General features: G+C 47.7%; 1 protein-coding gene across 9 annotated transcripts in view; it reads left to right on the top strand.

The window, feature by feature from the left end:
• The window catches only part of pum2 (pumilio RNA-binding family member 2), a 32,676-nt gene extending 16,442 nt beyond the window's left edge, over positions 1 to 16,234 (top strand). For 2 of the 9 annotated variants that reach the window (XM_062551587.1, XM_062551586.1), the window contains exons 12-23: positions 2,246 to 2,397; positions 3,219 to 3,554; positions 4,984 to 5,214; positions 6,211 to 6,484; positions 7,997 to 8,126; positions 8,407 to 8,541; positions 9,029 to 9,166; positions 10,312 to 10,437; positions 10,901 to 10,972; positions 12,737 to 12,858; positions 14,308 to 14,500; positions 14,730 to 16,234. In XM_062551587.1, the coding sequence (XP_062407571.1) occupies positions 2,246 to 2,397; positions 3,219 to 3,554; positions 4,984 to 5,214; positions 6,211 to 6,484; positions 7,997 to 8,126; positions 8,407 to 8,541; positions 9,029 to 9,166; positions 10,312 to 10,437; positions 10,901 to 10,972; positions 12,737 to 12,858; positions 14,308 to 14,500; positions 14,730 to 14,861 (2,041 nt within the window). In that variant the 3' untranslated portion in view covers positions 14,862 to 16,234. The remainder of the gene's footprint in view (positions 1 to 2,245; positions 2,398 to 3,218; positions 3,555 to 4,983; positions 5,215 to 6,210; positions 6,485 to 7,996; positions 8,127 to 8,406; positions 8,542 to 9,028; positions 9,167 to 10,311; positions 10,438 to 10,900; positions 10,973 to 12,736; positions 12,859 to 14,307; positions 14,501 to 14,729) is intronic. The other 7 variants (XM_062551591.1, XM_062551590.1, XM_062551588.1 and 4 more) reach the window with 7 other exon arrangements.

Raw genomic sequence — 16,234 nt, 5'->3', positions numbered from 1 at the left:
TTCGGTACGCTAAGACGGCAACTTAGCTCTGGGGTAGCAAAAATCTAACTTGCAATGCAACATGCCATAAGTAGTTAGCTTCAATTAACATCCGGATCTCGTTTTATATGGGCAAAGATGGCAGCTTTGGTTCCTTTGTGAAGGCGAACTTCAGAGGTCTATTTACTGAGGTGACGCTACAACATGTTTATCCATGTGGTTTGGACTGTGGCGCATTGTCTAGTCAAAAACGTAACATTTGTGGTTTAAAAACAATACGTGTGGGTGTGGCAGTTGGATCCCCCCTCCCCCCCATGTTTTACTGACACTGCTTAAAGCAAGCTTTGTGAAGATCTGAGAGAAAATGGAAAAGATGGCTACATTTTAAGTTTGCCCCACAGTACAGTATTTGCATTTATGGTTTGTACTGCGCAAACGCACACTTGAGAGCTACCCTCTTACTGAATTCTGTTATTTAGGTTAAAGTGTAAGTTTGGCGGAAATTGAAAATAAAGCTATTTTCTGAATGAAAATACATCAACTAAGCCGTGGAGGAAGTAATTTTCGCTCATCACGCAGTACAGAGCTAGCACGGGCAGGACCGACAGCCCAAAATCGCAAATAGTGGGTGTGGATGGGGATTGGAGCCACACGCTTTCAAAATCGCATGTTTAAACCACTAACAGTGCTCAAAACAGCGCCAAACCTCATCAGTAGCTTGCTCTAGGTGTCTACACATAAAACGAAGCACCAATCAGTCTGTAAACGTTGGAATAGTCAGTATACACGTAGAATCAATTCGAGACCGCAACACCCCATCTGAAGCACATACATGTCTCGCGAGATCTCACACGAGAGGTCGTGGACTTTCCCTCGTGAGGAGCTGGAAGGGGTTATATTCATAACAGTCTTCTTTTATAAACGTCGGGTTCATGAGCCAAGTTGTTGGTGCTTCGTTTTATGTGTAGACACCTAGAGCAAGCTTCTGACGAGGTTTGGCGCTGTTTTGAGCAATGTTAGTGGTTTAAAAATGCGATTTTGACTACCTGTAGGAATAGGTGCCGTGCTTCCGTGTGAGATCTCGCGAGACATTTCTGTGCTTTAGATGGAATTGCGGTCTCGAATTGATTCTACGTGTATACTGACTATTCCAAAGTTTACAGACTGTTTGGTGCTTCGTTTTATGTGTAGACACCTAGAGCAAGCTACTGATGAGGTTTGGCGCTGTTTTGAGCAATGTTAGTGGTTTAAAAATGCGATTTTGATAGCGTGTGGCTCCAATCCCCATCCACACCCTCTGTTTGCGATTTTGGGCTGTCGTTCCTGCCCGTGCTAGCTCTGTACTGCGTGATGAGCGAAAATTACTTCCTCCACGGCTTAGTTGATGTATTTTCATTCAGAAAATAGCTTTATTTTCAATTTCCGCCAAACTTACACTTTAAGTGAATGCTCTCCTCCAGAGTCTAGAGTCTCCTTGCACATCTTAATTATATTGGACACATGCCCTGTAGGTCTGTAAAATGCATCATAAATGGTACTCGGTAGCATCTTGATGGCCTCGGTAGCCCTGATGATACGCTGCACTACCAAGGCTACTTTTAAAGGTATATTTTTGGGCTTTTTTTGGGGCTTTATTGAGAGGACAGTGAGAAGTGTGACCGGAGTGTAAGGGAGAGATGGGGTGGCACGGGGAGATGACTGGTCGGACTTGACCGAGCGTGCACTTGGATCCGAACGTGGTGTAAACGCATTGCTACTGTTTGAGCAGTGCTGCTTGGTAGTGTGGTTCTGGCACATTCACATTGAAATTGGGCAACAACCTATGTGAGAGAACTTTGGTCATCAGTAGGTGAATTGTCATCCAATCAGAACATATCCCTGGTTACCCAACAACAACAGCCTTGCTCAAAAAGTTACCCCAAAGTTGTGTGTGTGTGTGTGTGTGTGTTAGGCTGGGTGAACCCTGCCTGAACTTCCGGGGAATTTGAATTTCGCCCCGCAGCTCAGGCTGGATACAAGCAGATCTATTTTCGCTGTTTACTGCCAGAATCTTTGGCTCCAATCAGAAACGGCCATACTCTAGTCCTGGCGCGCTATTGGCCGGTGACGCCCCGAAAACGAAACCTAAGCGACGCGAAGTGCAGTAGAATCAAAGCGCAGCCTCGCCAGACTAATGTTCAATCTTAGAAAGATTGAGTTTAGTATGGTGAAAACCCAGACAAATGTGTGTGTGTGACCGAAATGTCTTTGTATTTGTGTGTGTTGGCGCCCTCGCAGGCTATCAGGTTCTGGCTCCGGCCGCGTACTACGACCAGACCGGCGCGCTGGTGATGGGTCCTGGCGCGCGCACGGGCCTGAGTGGACCGGTCCGGCTGGTGCAGACGCCCCTCCTGATCAACCCCGCCGCCGCTCAGGCCGGTAAGCTAAGCACCCCGGGGACTGCCCCGCCGAGAGCTGTTCTCTCTGAGTCATACTGTAATATTCTCTCTGCGTGAGCGGGTACCACACCCTTGGCTGCGGGCTCCAGTAACACTCAAGGGGTGTCAGACAGAGCACTCTGAGGCTTTTTTCTAACACTACCATAACTTCCCAACTATTAGCCGCAGCTTGTAGGTTGATTTAGCTAAATTTCTTTAGCTAGAAGGTTATATACAAGGACAGTTAATGATTTTTCTTCTTTTAACTTAAAAAAACACTGTTCTGCGTCTTATGCACAATGCAGCTAATTCACAGGAAATTACTCTAATGAAAGTAGAAGCCATAGAGGAGTGTTCAGAGCAGCAGTGAACACAGCTCGCATTTGTTGAAGTGCACTTTGACTCTAAGTAATTGGCAGTTAGTTTAGCTCCAAATAGCCCACTAAATGGACTCTCTGGCTCACTTTTACATAAGCACATTGTGTCACTGTAATAGCAGTTCCGTACTGCTGCAGTATATATATATATATATATATATATATTTTTAAAAAAACATGTCTTACATATATAAACACATACGTCTGTTTATGTAAGCATATCAAAGCGGCTGTTGTTTTTAAAGATTATTTCCTGAGAGTTGCAAGCGTGTACACACATTCTCAGTTGTGCTAAACTTAAACTTTCAATTGAACTTTGGACAATGCATTTGAAGATGGCTGATCTGGACACTTCTGTACCCTGTGCATCCTCTTCTTCCTTCCTCTCAACCCTCACAACCCACAACCCCCCACTGCCCCTCCCCCTCCCCCCCCACTCCTGTAGCCGCGGCAGCCTCCGCCTCTGGCTCGGGCAACAACATGTCTGGCCCGGCCAACGGCCTGTACCGCTCCATGGGCTGCCAGCCCCAGCAGCAGCAGCAGCAGCAACAGCAGCAGCAGCAGATGCAGCAGCAGCAGCAGCAGTCCAGCGGCCTGCCCTCCAGCTCCTTCTACGGCTCGGGCTCCGTGGCGCCCACCTCCCAGAGCAGCTCGCTCTTCTCCCACACCTCGGCCCAGCAGCAGCCTCCCCCGCCACAGAGCTCCTCGCTGGGCTTCAGCGGCACCGGCGGCTCCCTGGGCGTGGGCCTGGGCTCGGCACTGGGCGGCTTCGGATCTTCAGGTGGGTTGGAGGATGATGGATAGATAGATAGAGAGAGAAACTGAGAGAAAGAGAGATGGAGAGAAAGAGGGATGGAGAGAAAGAGGGATGGAGAGAAAGAGGGATGGAGAGAAAGAGAGATGGAGAGAAAGAGAGATGGAGAGAAAGAGAGATGGAGAGAAAGAGAGATCGATCGATAGATCGATCGATCGATCAATCGATAGTTAGATACTTTATTGATCCCCAAGGGGAAATTCAAGGTCCCAGCAGCTTAAGACGTCACACACAACATACACTACAATGTAAACAGGATGATAAAAAGCAAATCAACAAATCAACATGACTGACGAATGAATGAATGACTAAATGAGGAGGAGGAGGAGGAGGGTGTTTGGAAAGTGTGGTGGGATGATGGATGTTTTGAAGTTTTAAGCATCTGAGAGGGAGTGAGTGAAGTGTCTGAATATTTCCTAGTAATTTTAGTATTTCTTAGATTGATGAGGGGGAAAAGCCACAAGAATATTCACAAGTGTATGTGGAAAACAGTCCAATGCATTATATTAACTCATTAACTGCCATTGACGTCTTTAAACGTCAATTTAGACACATACGTTGACTGCCATTGACGTCTATAGACGTCAATTGCCGTTTTCAATGGGGATGGCTTCTGGGTGTTCTTGGGAACGATCTGGCAGAGTTTCAGGCTTGTAAACAGACTGCACTAGCGATCCGAACCTCTAGATGGCAACAGTGCCATTTGGATCATTAGTATCTGCCTAGAGTGCACAAGTCATGCAGAGACAACTAGCAAACACACTGAAGATCGACCACAGTGGATCTAGTTTGCACTCGATGCAGGGAATAAATATGCTTACTTCTTACATCAAGGATGGAAAACACGTGAAACAAGCCGTTTTTCCTGGTGAAAGAAGAGAGTCTACTCTTTCATTTGGTACCTTCGGTGTTTACATAGTCATAAAGCTCACCGTTCGGTGGATCTTGGAAAAACAGTCAAAATGCTGTAAAACGTCTGGCAGTATGGAGCGCTCTGCACTGAAAATCGCTGGCAGCCAATGAGTTAACTGAAGTGAATTAACTAAAGATTAATTAAAGATTAATTAGCTAAAGATTGGCTAATGGCTTTTGCTAATATAAGAGGATTTGCTAACTTGTTCCATCTGTTGCTTGTCCTTTTGTATCTCTCTCTCTCTCTCTCTCTCTCTCTCCCCTCTCTTGCTCTCTCTCCCTCTCTTTCCAACCCCCCCTTCAATCTCCATCTCCTTTCTCTTCTCTTCCTCTCTGTCTCTCTCTCTCTCTCTCTAACTAACTCCCCAACCATTCCCTTCAATCTTCATCTCTCTCCCACTCTTTCCAACCCCCCCCCCCCCCCTTTTAAATCTCCATCTCTCTCTCTCTCTCTCTCTCTCGTCTCTCTCGTCTCCCTCTGCAGTGGGCAGCTCCAGCAGCAGCAGTGTGTCTCGCCGTGACTCCCTGCTGCCCAGCTCTGACCTGTACAAGCGCAGCGGCGGCAGCAGCCTGACCCCCATCGGCCAGCCCTTCTACAACAGCCTGGGCTACTCGTCCTCCCCCAGCCCCATCGGCCTGACCCCGGGACACTCCCCGCTCACCCCACCGCCCTCCCTGCCCTCCTCCCACGGATCCTCCTCCAGCCTCCCCCTGGGTAAGAGCCCCCACGTCCCCCCCACACACAACCTCCTTCAGCTTCCCCCTGGGTAAGACCCCCCCACACACAACCTCCTCCAGCCTCCCCCTGGGTAAGAGTCCCCCCGTCCCCCCCGTCCCCCCACACACACAGCCTCCCCCTGGGTAAGAGCTCCCATGCCCCCCCACACACACACAGCCGCCCCCTGGGTAAGAGCTCCCATGCCCCCCCACACACACACAGCCTCCCCCTGGGTAAGAGCCCCCATGCCCCCCCACACACACACAACCACCAGCACCAACCCCACAGCTCTCTCACCAGGGCTGTTTCTAGGGGACAATGCTTGAACATAAGGCTCCCAATGGTTTATAGCCTGTGTGTGTGTGATTGCTGTCAAACCCCATAGATGATGGCTGTAACCCCCCCAGTTCTCACCAGGGCTGTTTCTAGGGGACAATGCTTGAACATAAGACTCCCAATGGTTCATACCGCTTATAAACGCTTATAAACACCTAGGGCTCTTCTAGTTCATCTTTTTAACCATCCTCCCTTCCTTCCTCTCTCGGTCCTCCGGCTCGTTCCCATTGCTCTAAAGACTGAGGAAGGACGGAAGGGAGGATAGGTAAAAAGACGAATGAGAAGAGATCCTTAAGGCCGTTCACACCAAGAACGATTACTACTGTATTTAAACAAATATCGTTCTCGTTAATATGAATGATAACGTTCACACAAAAACTATTACGATAACTTCATGAAGATCTATATTGTTGTTGATCACTTTCAGAGCGATTTTGAGTACGATAAAAAGCTAACAGCCGATCAGAACCCATAACATTCTAGCCATCACATTCATTAACACGAGGAGAGACTTTTCTTATCGTTGGCCAGTGTGGACGCTGTTATCGTTATGGTTATAGTTATCGTTATCGTTCTTGGTGTGAACGGGCCTTTATGCCGTTTCAGTCGGTTCCTTTCCGTCTCATCCTTAACCTCTGACCCCTCTGTGCGGCGCAGGCGGCCTGACTAACGGCAGCGGGCGCTACATCTCGGCGGCGCCGGGCGCGGAGGCCAAGTACCGGAGCACGGGCGGCGGCGCCTCCAGCCTCTTCAGCTCCAGCAGCCAGCTGTTCCCGCCGTCGTCCCGGCCGCGCTACAGCCGCTCCGACGTCATGCCGTCCGGACGCAGCCGCCTGCTGGAGGACTTCCGCAACAACCGCTTCCCCAACCTGCAGCTGCGCGACCTGCCCGGCCACATGGTGGAGTTCTCCCAGGACCAGCACGGCTCCAGGTGGGGGCACGCGCACGCACACACACACACACACACACACACACACACACACACCTACCTATGCACATTGTTATCTGCTTCATACCAATGCATACATTAACACTACTATATTACACACACACACACACACACACACACACACACACACACACACACACACACACACCTACCTATGCACATTATCTGCTTCATACCAATGCATACATTAACACTACTATATTACACACACACACACACACACACACACACACACACACACACCTACCTATGCACATTATCTGCTTCATACCAATGCATACATTAACACTACTATATTACACACACACACACACACACACACACACACACACACACACACACAGTTGTGCTAGTGTATGCATTGGTATGAGGCAGATAACAATATCAGTCACACACACCTACCCCCGTCACATACCAATGCATACACTAACGCTACTATGTTCCACTCACACATACCCATATACGCACACACCTGTTGTTGTCTGCTTCATAAAGATGAATACAGAGCCACTACTGTGGCATACTAACACGACACCATGGACGCACAAGCACAAAATAAACAGTACTTCTCCGAACACACACACACACACACACACACACACACACACACACACACACACACACACACACACGATCATTCTTTGTCTGATGGGTGCAGAAGCACTGCTACGCCCTGTGCCACTACCCTCTTTTAGTGAATGTGGTGTGCCACACACGCATAGGCATTTCAGCGGTATATAGATTACTCAAGTCCGTTGGTGACCCTTGCACTGTCTGGTTAGTCACCCACAAGAACACAGACTTGAACGTGCCCACACAGACGCATACATTGTTGTACCTTCATTGTAAAGTTTTGTAAACACACACTGATGTACATTCTCCCTTTATATACATATATACTGTACTTCCTCTCACAGATAACGCCCTGCCAGTGTACACACGCACACAAACAGTCTGAAATTGAAGTTCCTCAAGGACGGACCTACAGCAAGGTGCAATGCCACTTGCCTTAATGCGCGGATGCACCCGCTAAAGCGTTCTAATTAGTCATTTAGTATTACTTGTTTGTCCGAAGTCTCAGGCATACTGGCACTTTTCACTGAGACTTTCCTGGAAATTGCGTCAGTGGCCTCATTCTCTGTGTGTGTGTACACAAGGTAGACTCAAACAAGCCCTTTTCATGGTTCAGTTCTCCCAGCGTGTCGATGGAAACACACACACAAGCAGGTGTACACATGGGCGCCTAGCTTCATGTGGTATCCACATGTTCGTGTGTGTGTGTGTATGTGTGTGTGTTTGCTTATGTCCTGTTTTGTGTGTGCCTTTGTATCTGTTCTGTTTGTGTGTAAATGAGGAAGAGAGAGAGAGATAAATGCATGTATGATGTGCCATAAAGGTGTGTTTAAGTTTTTATTAGGGCCTCTCTGCACATGTATCTCTTCTCATATATATATATGTGTGTGTGTGTGTGTGTGTGTGTGTTTTCCTACCCAGGTTCATCCAGCAGAAGCTGGAGAGGGCCACCCCCGCGGAGAGGCAGATGGTGTTTGGGGAGATCCTGCAGGCTGCCTACCAGCTCATGACTGATGTCTTTGGCAACTATGTCATCCAGAAGTTCTTTGAGGTGCACACACACGCTCCCCTCCCCCTCAAACGCCTTGCCGTGCAGCTCAGTTTAGCATACCTAGCTATGGCTTTTGTTGATAGAAGCAACAGTCTTTTTTTTTTTAAAGTTTATTCTTTAACCCTTTCGAATAATGAACTTTAATCGTTAGCTGTACATAGTGTTGCTTTGATAACAGGTTTGCTCATTTTGAGAGTATGTAAACACCCAATTGTAGTTTGTGTGATGACGTTAACGGATTCCTAACTGTGTGCGTCTCCGTCTTGTTCTCCCTTCCTAGTTTGGCAGTGCCGATCAGAAGCTGGCGTTGGCGACGCGTATCCGCGGGCACGTTCTGCCCCTGGCCCTGCAGATGTACGGCTGCCGTGTCATCCAGAAGGCGCTCGAGTCCATCTCCTCCGACCAGCAGGTAATTGTAAGTCAATCCGCCATTTCTTACCCTTCTTTTTTTTTTAGCGGCGTAAAGATGACCATATTGCTGTGTTTGTTTGTGTATTTTCAGTCAGTATTTTAATAATTTAGTAATTTGTGTGTTTGTAAATGTTACTGATGCCGATAGATTAATAGTTTATACAGATTCTTTTAGACAAAAGTCTTGAGTGAATGAAGAATGGTTAAGTGATGTAGAATGAGCTTGTGATGTGTTGTGTGTCGGGGGGTGTGGTTTACGAAGAAGAGGAGACTATTCTGTCCCGTTCTCTAGAGTGACAGATTCTTTTAGACAGAAGTCTTGAGTAAATGAAGAATGGTTAAGTGATGTAGAATGAGCTTGTGAAGTGCGTGTCGGGGGGTGTAGTTGACGAAGAAGAGGTGACTTCTGTCCCGTTCTCTAGAGTGAAATTGTGTGTGTCGGGGGGGTGTGGTTGAGGTAGAAGAGGTGACTATTCTGTCCCGTTCTCTAGAGTGACATCGTGCGAGAGCTGGACGGCCACGTGCTGAAGTGTGTGAAAGACCAGAACGGAAACCACGTGGTGCAGAAGTGCATCGAGTGTGTGCAGCCCCAAGCCCTGCAGTTCATCATCGACGCCTTCCAGGGACAGGTAACCCACCCACGCGCTCGCACACACGCACGCACTCACACACACACTCAGACACACACACCTTTGTTTGCGTATAGTTATATATGGTGTGGGGTTTGGGAACATACAGTGCGAACTTGTGCACACGTCGGTTGCTTCAGCAGCTTGGCGCTTCATTCATCGTAGCCTTTTGCTCACAGGCGCCCCACACGACGCCATATTCACAAATGCCAAAAAGCGAAATGAAATGAAATGAAATGAGAGTTGTGTCGGCGGGCGAGGCTTTGCAGCAGAAGTCATCAGATTACAGCAGAGCGGAGTCTCATCCATTTAAAGGGATTAGATCTGCTGCGCAGTTTGCCTCCCCGCCTCCCCGCCCTCGCTGGCGAATGACCTTAAATTCAGTTCCAAATCAAATTCTCACTCGAGACGAGACACCGCGGAGGCATATATGCATTATTTAACGCTTCGTTTTTGACTGACCGTATTCATTTATGTTCCCTAAAGCAAGTTAGGCATTTAACTAGCAATCGCCTAGCCACAAAGTGTGGGATTCCATTGACTCAAGTGCTCTAGCATTGCACTTCAGTGGCGAGGTTCAAAAAGTCTAAGAGGCATCATTTCACCCAAACGGCTCTAAAGGCCGGCGCCCACCGGACATGCCGTTTAACGGTGTAGGCTTGGCGTACAGGGTTTTAGAACAGCTTTCTAACCCTGCGCAGCTGCCGCACGGCATACATGCTCCGTTAAAAGCAATGGAGTTCTATTTTTTTTTTTCTTGTCGCTCCGCATACGTGTTTGGTGGGCGCCGGCCTTTTGTGTCTCCTGTTCTTGTGTCTTTCAGGCCATCGTGTGGCCCTGACAGTGCACCGTATTTGAGAGTGTTGTAGTGCTATGATGAGACAGAATGAGTATGCTTCTTACCCAGCGGTGCTGTTGGCGTTACTGGCCTAATGCAGTGTCTTGCTTTTGTGTGTGTGTGTGTGTGTGTGTGTCTGTGTGTGTGTCTGTGTGTGTGTCTGTGTGTGTGTCTGTGTGTGTGTGTGTCTGTGTGTGTGTCTGTGTGTATGTCTGTGTGTGTGTCTGTGTGTGTGTCTGTGTGTATGTCTGTGTATGTGTCTGTTTGTGTGTGTGTGTCTGTCTGTGTGTGTCTTCCTGTCCTGTAGGTGTTTGTGCTGTCCACCCACCCATATGGCTGCCGGGTGATCCAGCGCATCCTGGAGCACTGCACCCAGGAGCAGACCCTGCCCATCCTGGAGGAGCTGCACCAGCACTCTGAGCAGCTGGGCCAGGTAAGCGCCACTACTCCAGCCCCAGGCTTCCCCTCCGGCCTGCCCGAGGCCGAGGCCGAGGGGAGGGGGGGAACCTGAACCTTTTTGAGTTTCATTTATTTATCTTCTCGTCTCGCAGCACCCGTTCATAAGTGGGTGTGTGCGCTACGCCCAGAGACTTGCATGTCTGCATGATCTTGTTTTTGCTTATGTTATCGTTTGTATGTTTTTTTACTTTTAGTTTACATGTGTTGTCGTTGGCTATCATTTTGTACATTTAACTGTTAAGGCTCTTGCCTCGTGTTGAAACCACCATTGTGCTTAGATGAAGTGTGTGTGTGTGTGTGTGTTGATGCTGCCTCAGTGGCCTGTGCCATGTGGACACTGATAACCTGGATGACCTGAACCCACAACCCCCCCCCCCCCCACCCTCCCCCTTGCCCTCCCCCACCCCACCCCCCAACCCCACTTATATTCCATCTAGAAGTATCAAGGCGTTTCATTGGAGATGACACACAAAACATATCATACAGGGTCCAGCGATGCGCTCTTCAAGGTCAGAGCAATGCACCTCCCCTCCTCCTCCCACCCACTCTTCCTCCTCCTTCTCCTCATCTTCCTCGCACAGTCGCACACGGTGCAGTTTCCCCCTCCTTGTTAACCAGCTTTCCGGCTTTTTCCTTTGTCTAACGCGTAGATGTCGCCTTCCTCTGCTCCCTCTTCGGCTGGCTCTCTGTCCTCCGCCTTCCAAAAACATTTTTTCAGACCACACACACACACACACACACACACACACACACACACACACACACACACACACACACACACACACACACACACACACACACACACACACACACACACACACACACACACACACACACACTCTACTGTAGTACACTGCACTACACTACACACCACACGCATGCAGCAGCTTTTTGTCTGCTGTGTCAACTGCTACCACAGATTATGTAACTTCCCCTTTCTCCCCCAGAGGAGAGAGTGACCAGCCCAACCCCTCCCTCCTTTGTCCCGCACACCCGCCTGCACTCCACTCTTCTGTCCCGCTCTTCTCTTCCCTCCTTTTTAACAGCCCCACCGCACCCTGTTGTACTCACAGACCTCTGCCTGGCACGCTTCCTCCTGCCTCCTCTCTCTCTCTCTCTCTGTCTCTCTCTGTCTTTCTCTCTCACACTCTCTCTCTCTCTCTCTGTCTCTCTCTCTTTCTCTCTCTCTCTCTCTCTCTCTCTCTCTCTCTCTCTCTGTCTCTCTCTCTTTCTCTCTCTCTCTCTCTGTCTTTCTCTCTCTCTCTCTCTCACACTCTCACTCTCACACTCTCTCTCTCTCACTCTCTCTCTCTCTCTTTCTCCCTCCCTCCGTTCTGAATGCTTCATAGGAATAATCCCCAGAGCATTTCTGTTCCACGTTGGACCAGCAACATTGACTTCAGTGTGCTTGTTTGCATAGCCCAACTAATCTCAGTTGTACGAGTTCAGTGAGAAGCTCAAGAGTCCTCAGAATGGTCGAGCTTTTTTATTTTATTATTTTGATAGAGATATTTTTCTTTTAAAGCGAGCGCTTAAGTCATACGTGTTTGCATTGGTTATCGTAACGGGCAAGGGTCCCCTACTTTAATAGTATCAATGTTTCGCAAATTGGCACGGCACTGAAGCCACATGGCAGTCGAACGTTGGTGTGTCTGGACCTGAATGCACTCGGAGTGATTGCTGGGGGTTAGCGAGGGCATCCTCCTCTGTAGCACTGCTCCAAAGGTCAGATGGGTCATAAAAGCTGTCACAATCACTGTATAGCCTTTCAAGTTTTTGTGTGTGGGTAATGTATGTACATACGTGGTTGATTTAAATCTATGTATATATTGATATATTTGTTTTGTGTCATGCATGTTCTACTCGTGTTTTGTGTTTGATCGTACTAGTATTGCATTCTGTGTGGACCACAAAAGGCCAGTTAATACACGTCCAATGAGATGAGGCTAATTTGTCATGAGTGTTTTAGCACGGCAGACCCAGGGAGAGTTGTAGGTATGAAGAACTGGCTGTTTTAATCAGCATTTATTGTAAAGCTGTCATCCTTCTGTCAACATCCAAACGTATCCATCATCTCCTCACATTGGATGATTGATGCTGGCCTTAAATACTTCCACAGAATTGCAATCGCTTTCATATTTTTTAAAGTGCTAAAATCCACACCCTGTTAGTCTTTGAAAATTCATGTATTAATAAGTAATAACTGGACCGAGTTCAGTCCCTTTGAGTGGCCTTTTAACCGGCCCCCTATCTTTTCCCATGATGCCTTGCAGGATCAGTATGGGAACTACGTCATCCAGCACGTCCTGGAGCACGGCCGGCCCGAGGACAAGAGCAAGATTGTGGCCGAGGTGCGCGGCAAGGTGCTTGCCCTGAGCCAGCACAAGTTCGCCAGGTGAGTGAGCGCCTACTAGCCCATGTACCCATGTAGTGTTCGGTACCAGGAAGGGTGTATACTAATGACTATTGTTTGCCATCAGGAACTTTGAAGTTCTACTTATTTGAGTACACAGTCAATGTTACTTGCATTCATTTCATACAGTATTGTTATGCTGTTGAATGTGTTATTTCAACTGAAAGCGCTTGGCGGTGCTGAGATTGCAGGCATACACTGGCTTTGAGCGCAGCATACATCGCTACCTAACTAGCTTTGTAGTATACCCCATAGGTGCCATCAATTTGTTTTCACCGTCTGATAGTCAAACAGAGGAATGAATTACTGGATGGAGATGTATCGTTACTACCTGCTCATATACAGTAGCGGAGTTAAAAGTACAGTATGATACAAATTTGGGGTCACCTTTTTATATTTTAGTTTGATGTCACATTCTACAGACATTGTAGTCTGGAGTGCACGAGAGAATATTCTCTAAATGAATTATTCTGCAGAGCTTTAGTTAAATTCCAGGATGTCTATCAAAGTACATCTGCTTGACCACAGAGCTGTGCAATATCAAAAAGGGCACGCAAGTCTGTTTCTCTCTTTCCCCGGCTCTCTAATCAGTGCTGAATCCTGCAATGTCAACATTTCAACATGATAGGGACTGAGACACTGAGGTAGTGCTGCAGGTTTAAAAATAAGGTACTGTCGGCCTTTGTTCTTTTGACTGGAGCTAGGCCACGTGCTTTTATTTCAAGCCGAATGCCTTTGAGCATCTGCGAACGCATCATCTGTCCTTATGGATTAATGATCAACCGACAGAACAAAAGGCCCAGTATCCAGAGTGCACATTTACGAGACACTATAACAAAATACATATTTTGTGTATAGACATAAAATATTCCAAGTAGGTGGAAGAGGGGGGTAAGGACTGTGGGCTTGGCAGGATGTCTTGGGCCTCTGACATGTCTTATGGGGCGAAAGCAGAGGAGGATTAGTCTGGCTATCCCCATACTCCCCATCAGGACACTGATATGGGAAAAATTAAAGTACACAAAGGGAAAAAAAAAATAATAAGATGCTAAATAAATACAGAATCGGCTTCACACTTCCGGCCTCTTTATAACGTGTCCCTTGTAACGTGGCTACGTGCCACAAATTGAAGTCTGCCGTTCCCACGATCCGATCTGTGGTCATTAGGTGCCTCGGATGCAGCGCTTATACGTCCTCCCTCGCTCCTCGGGCCTCGATCCTCACTGATCTACATAAAGAATGATGGGGGGGAAACAATAGTCTATCCAGTGTTAGTTATAGATTAGTGGGAACGCCCCTCGAGGATCGAGCACTGAGGATCGAGGAGGCATGTTGAGAGGCACCCATTCTCTTGCCCCCCTCCTCCCCTGCTGCGCCCTCTGACCCCCGTCCGTCCGTCTCTCTCTCTCTCTTGTCTCTCTCTCCTCTCAGTAACGTGGTGGAGAAGTGCGTCATCCACTCCTCCCGCGCCGAGCGGGCGCTGCTGATCGACGAGGTGTGCTGTCAGAAGGACGGCCCCCACAGCGCCCTCTACACCATGATGAAGGACCAGTACGCCAACTACGTGGTGCAGAGGATGATCGACATGGCCGAACCTGCCCAGCGCAAGATCATCATGCATAAGGTAACGCTCAATGTTATAGATCAGGCATTGATCAGTTTTTGTGATGTGTATAGCAACGTATGTAGATATACTGTGTGATTTCAGGGAAAGTAGTATTGTTTTCCTGCTGCATAAAGATTACCAAGAAGTTGCCTTGAAATAAAGAGGTGATGTGTCAGGGAGAAAACAAGCAATTAATTCAATATTGCATTCCCCCCCCCCCCCCCCCCCCCCTCTCTTTCTTCCTCAGATCCGGCCACATATTGCGACCCTGCGCAAGTACACGTACGGTAAGCACATCCTGGCCAAGCTGGAGAAGTACTACATGAAGAGTGGCTCAGACCTAGGACCGATCGGGGGTCCCACCAACGGCCTGATGTAGGCTCTCCCCTCCCCATCCGTCACCCAACCCACGCACCCTCCCTCCCTCCCTCCCCCCATCCCATAAACCCCTCCTTGGCTAGCTCTATAAAGGTGCACTCGACCCTGCTGGGCTCCTCTAGACACCCTCAATTGCTTCCCCTTGGGGGAATTACCAAAAAAAAAATACAGAAGACGATGAAAAAGAAGAGGAGATAATTATATAAAAATAATGAGACAGAAAAAAAAGTCGACTTCAGCTCATAGTGCAGTGAGGTGCGACGATAGCCTCTGTGCTTGCCCTGGTGCAGTTTTCCCTCATGACCACTAGGGGGTGCACAGTCTGCAGGCCATCTCTGGGTAAAGCACAACTAGCCCTTGTTTATGATGTAATTGATGTAACTGACTGGTTTTTCGTATATACGTATATATATATATATATATATCTTGTACATTTTTTTTTTACCTTGTAAATTCTCTGTAGAAAACGTATACAAATTTGCTGAAATTTACAATTCTTACAATTTACACCAGCAAGTGACTTTATAAAGCCAAACTGAGTGATCCTTTTTAAAATAATATTAATTATTATTTTATTTTATTTTTAGTACCCATAATTCTCATACTAGCAGTAAGTGGTGACATTGGTAGACCTCACCTCATGGCCCCCGAGTTTAGACCGTGGTACTAATGCCAAAGCAGTTGATTTCACACAAATCAATAATCTAATCTCCATCTAGCATCTAGCGTTTCCGTTTTTGGGATAGATGGTTAGCACCGACTCAGCTTGCCGGCAAACACTCCGTCTCTTGTGCCATTGAGTTAGTCAAATGAATATTTGGCAGATCCAGTCGCCGATCTTTTGTTTGGTACAGACACAGAGTTGCTCGGAGGCAACTGGGTTATTAGGCCTCAGCTTCCTCTGATTTCTTACTTTTCCTTTCTTTGGAGTCAAACTCCCCAGTTAATGAAATAACATCGGACTACAGCTTTGTGGTAGCTGATTTCTGTGTACCTTTTTCTTTTTTTTCTCTCTTTTGCGTTCTTCTATTTAATGAATTTTTTCTCGGACAAGGAGAGGAAATAAGCGCGAGGTTACAAACTCCCCCCACGGCAGGCTATGTTAGTTCAACATCCTGCGCTCTCTTTCTTTTTACTCTTTTTGTGTGCGTGTTCTGTTTTTTTTTTCCCTTCCCAGCCACAGTTCACTAGGGTGACTTTGGCCTCCTAAATTACCTTCAGAGCTACTGGCTGCAGTGCCGAACTGAATTCTGTTTAAGTTGTTTTTCGAGAGCAGAGCCTGAGACCGAAGTACATTGGTTGGTCATTTTTCGTGACCGAGCGAGACCAGTGTTGTCTTTCCATCGTTGCGTGGGAGTGGGGAGTAGGATTTTG

The sequence above is a fragment of the Sardina pilchardus genome, chromosome 12 (genome assembly GCF_963854185.1).
Source record: "Sardina pilchardus chromosome 12, fSarPil1.1, whole genome shotgun sequence".
Lineage (NCBI taxonomy): Eukaryota > Metazoa > Chordata > Actinopteri > Clupeiformes > Clupeidae > Sardina > Sardina pilchardus.
The sequence above is the reverse complement of the archived record's forward strand: the minus strand, read 5'-3'. Positions and strand labels throughout refer to the sequence as shown.